The sequence below is a fragment of the Haliaeetus leucocephalus genome, unplaced genomic scaffold (assembly GCF_000737465.1).
Source record: "Haliaeetus leucocephalus isolate CR32 unplaced genomic scaffold, Haliaeetus_leucocephalus-4.0 Scaffold278, whole genome shotgun sequence".
Lineage (NCBI taxonomy): Eukaryota > Metazoa > Chordata > Aves > Accipitriformes > Accipitridae > Haliaeetus > Haliaeetus leucocephalus.
The window spans coordinates 42,365-42,620 of NW_010972714.1; the positions used below are offsets into that span (position 1 = coordinate 42,365).

The following is a 256-nucleotide window of genomic DNA, read 5'->3' on the forward strand; positions in this document are numbered from 1 at the left end:
TGGAGAGGCGGCGGGGCCCTGGCCGGGCTGCGGGCGGCTGCGGCCCTCCTCGTACCGGGCGCTGCGCAGCGCCGTCTCCACCCTGGCGCGCATCGACGACTTCTACTGCGAGAAGATCGGGGCCGGCTTCTTCTCCGAGGTCTTCAAGGTGTGCGGGGCGGGAGCGGGGATGGCGGTCCCCGAGGCACGCCGCCGGGTTTGGGCATCCCCCGGGGACCGCGGCTCCCACGCATCCCCGGCCAGGCCCGCGGGGGGG

The 256-nt window shown here is 76.6% G+C and overlaps 1 protein-coding gene across 1 annotated transcript in view; it reads left to right on the forward strand.

The window, feature by feature from the left end:
• The window catches only part of TESK1 (testis-specific kinase 1), a 16,662-nt gene that overhangs the window by 5,587 nt on the left and 10,819 nt on the right, over positions 1–256 (forward strand). The window contains exon 3 of the mRNA XM_010569867.1: positions 6–148. Within this exon, the coding sequence (XP_010568169.1) occupies positions 6–148 (143 nt within the window). The remainder of the gene's footprint in view (positions 1–5; positions 149–256) is intronic.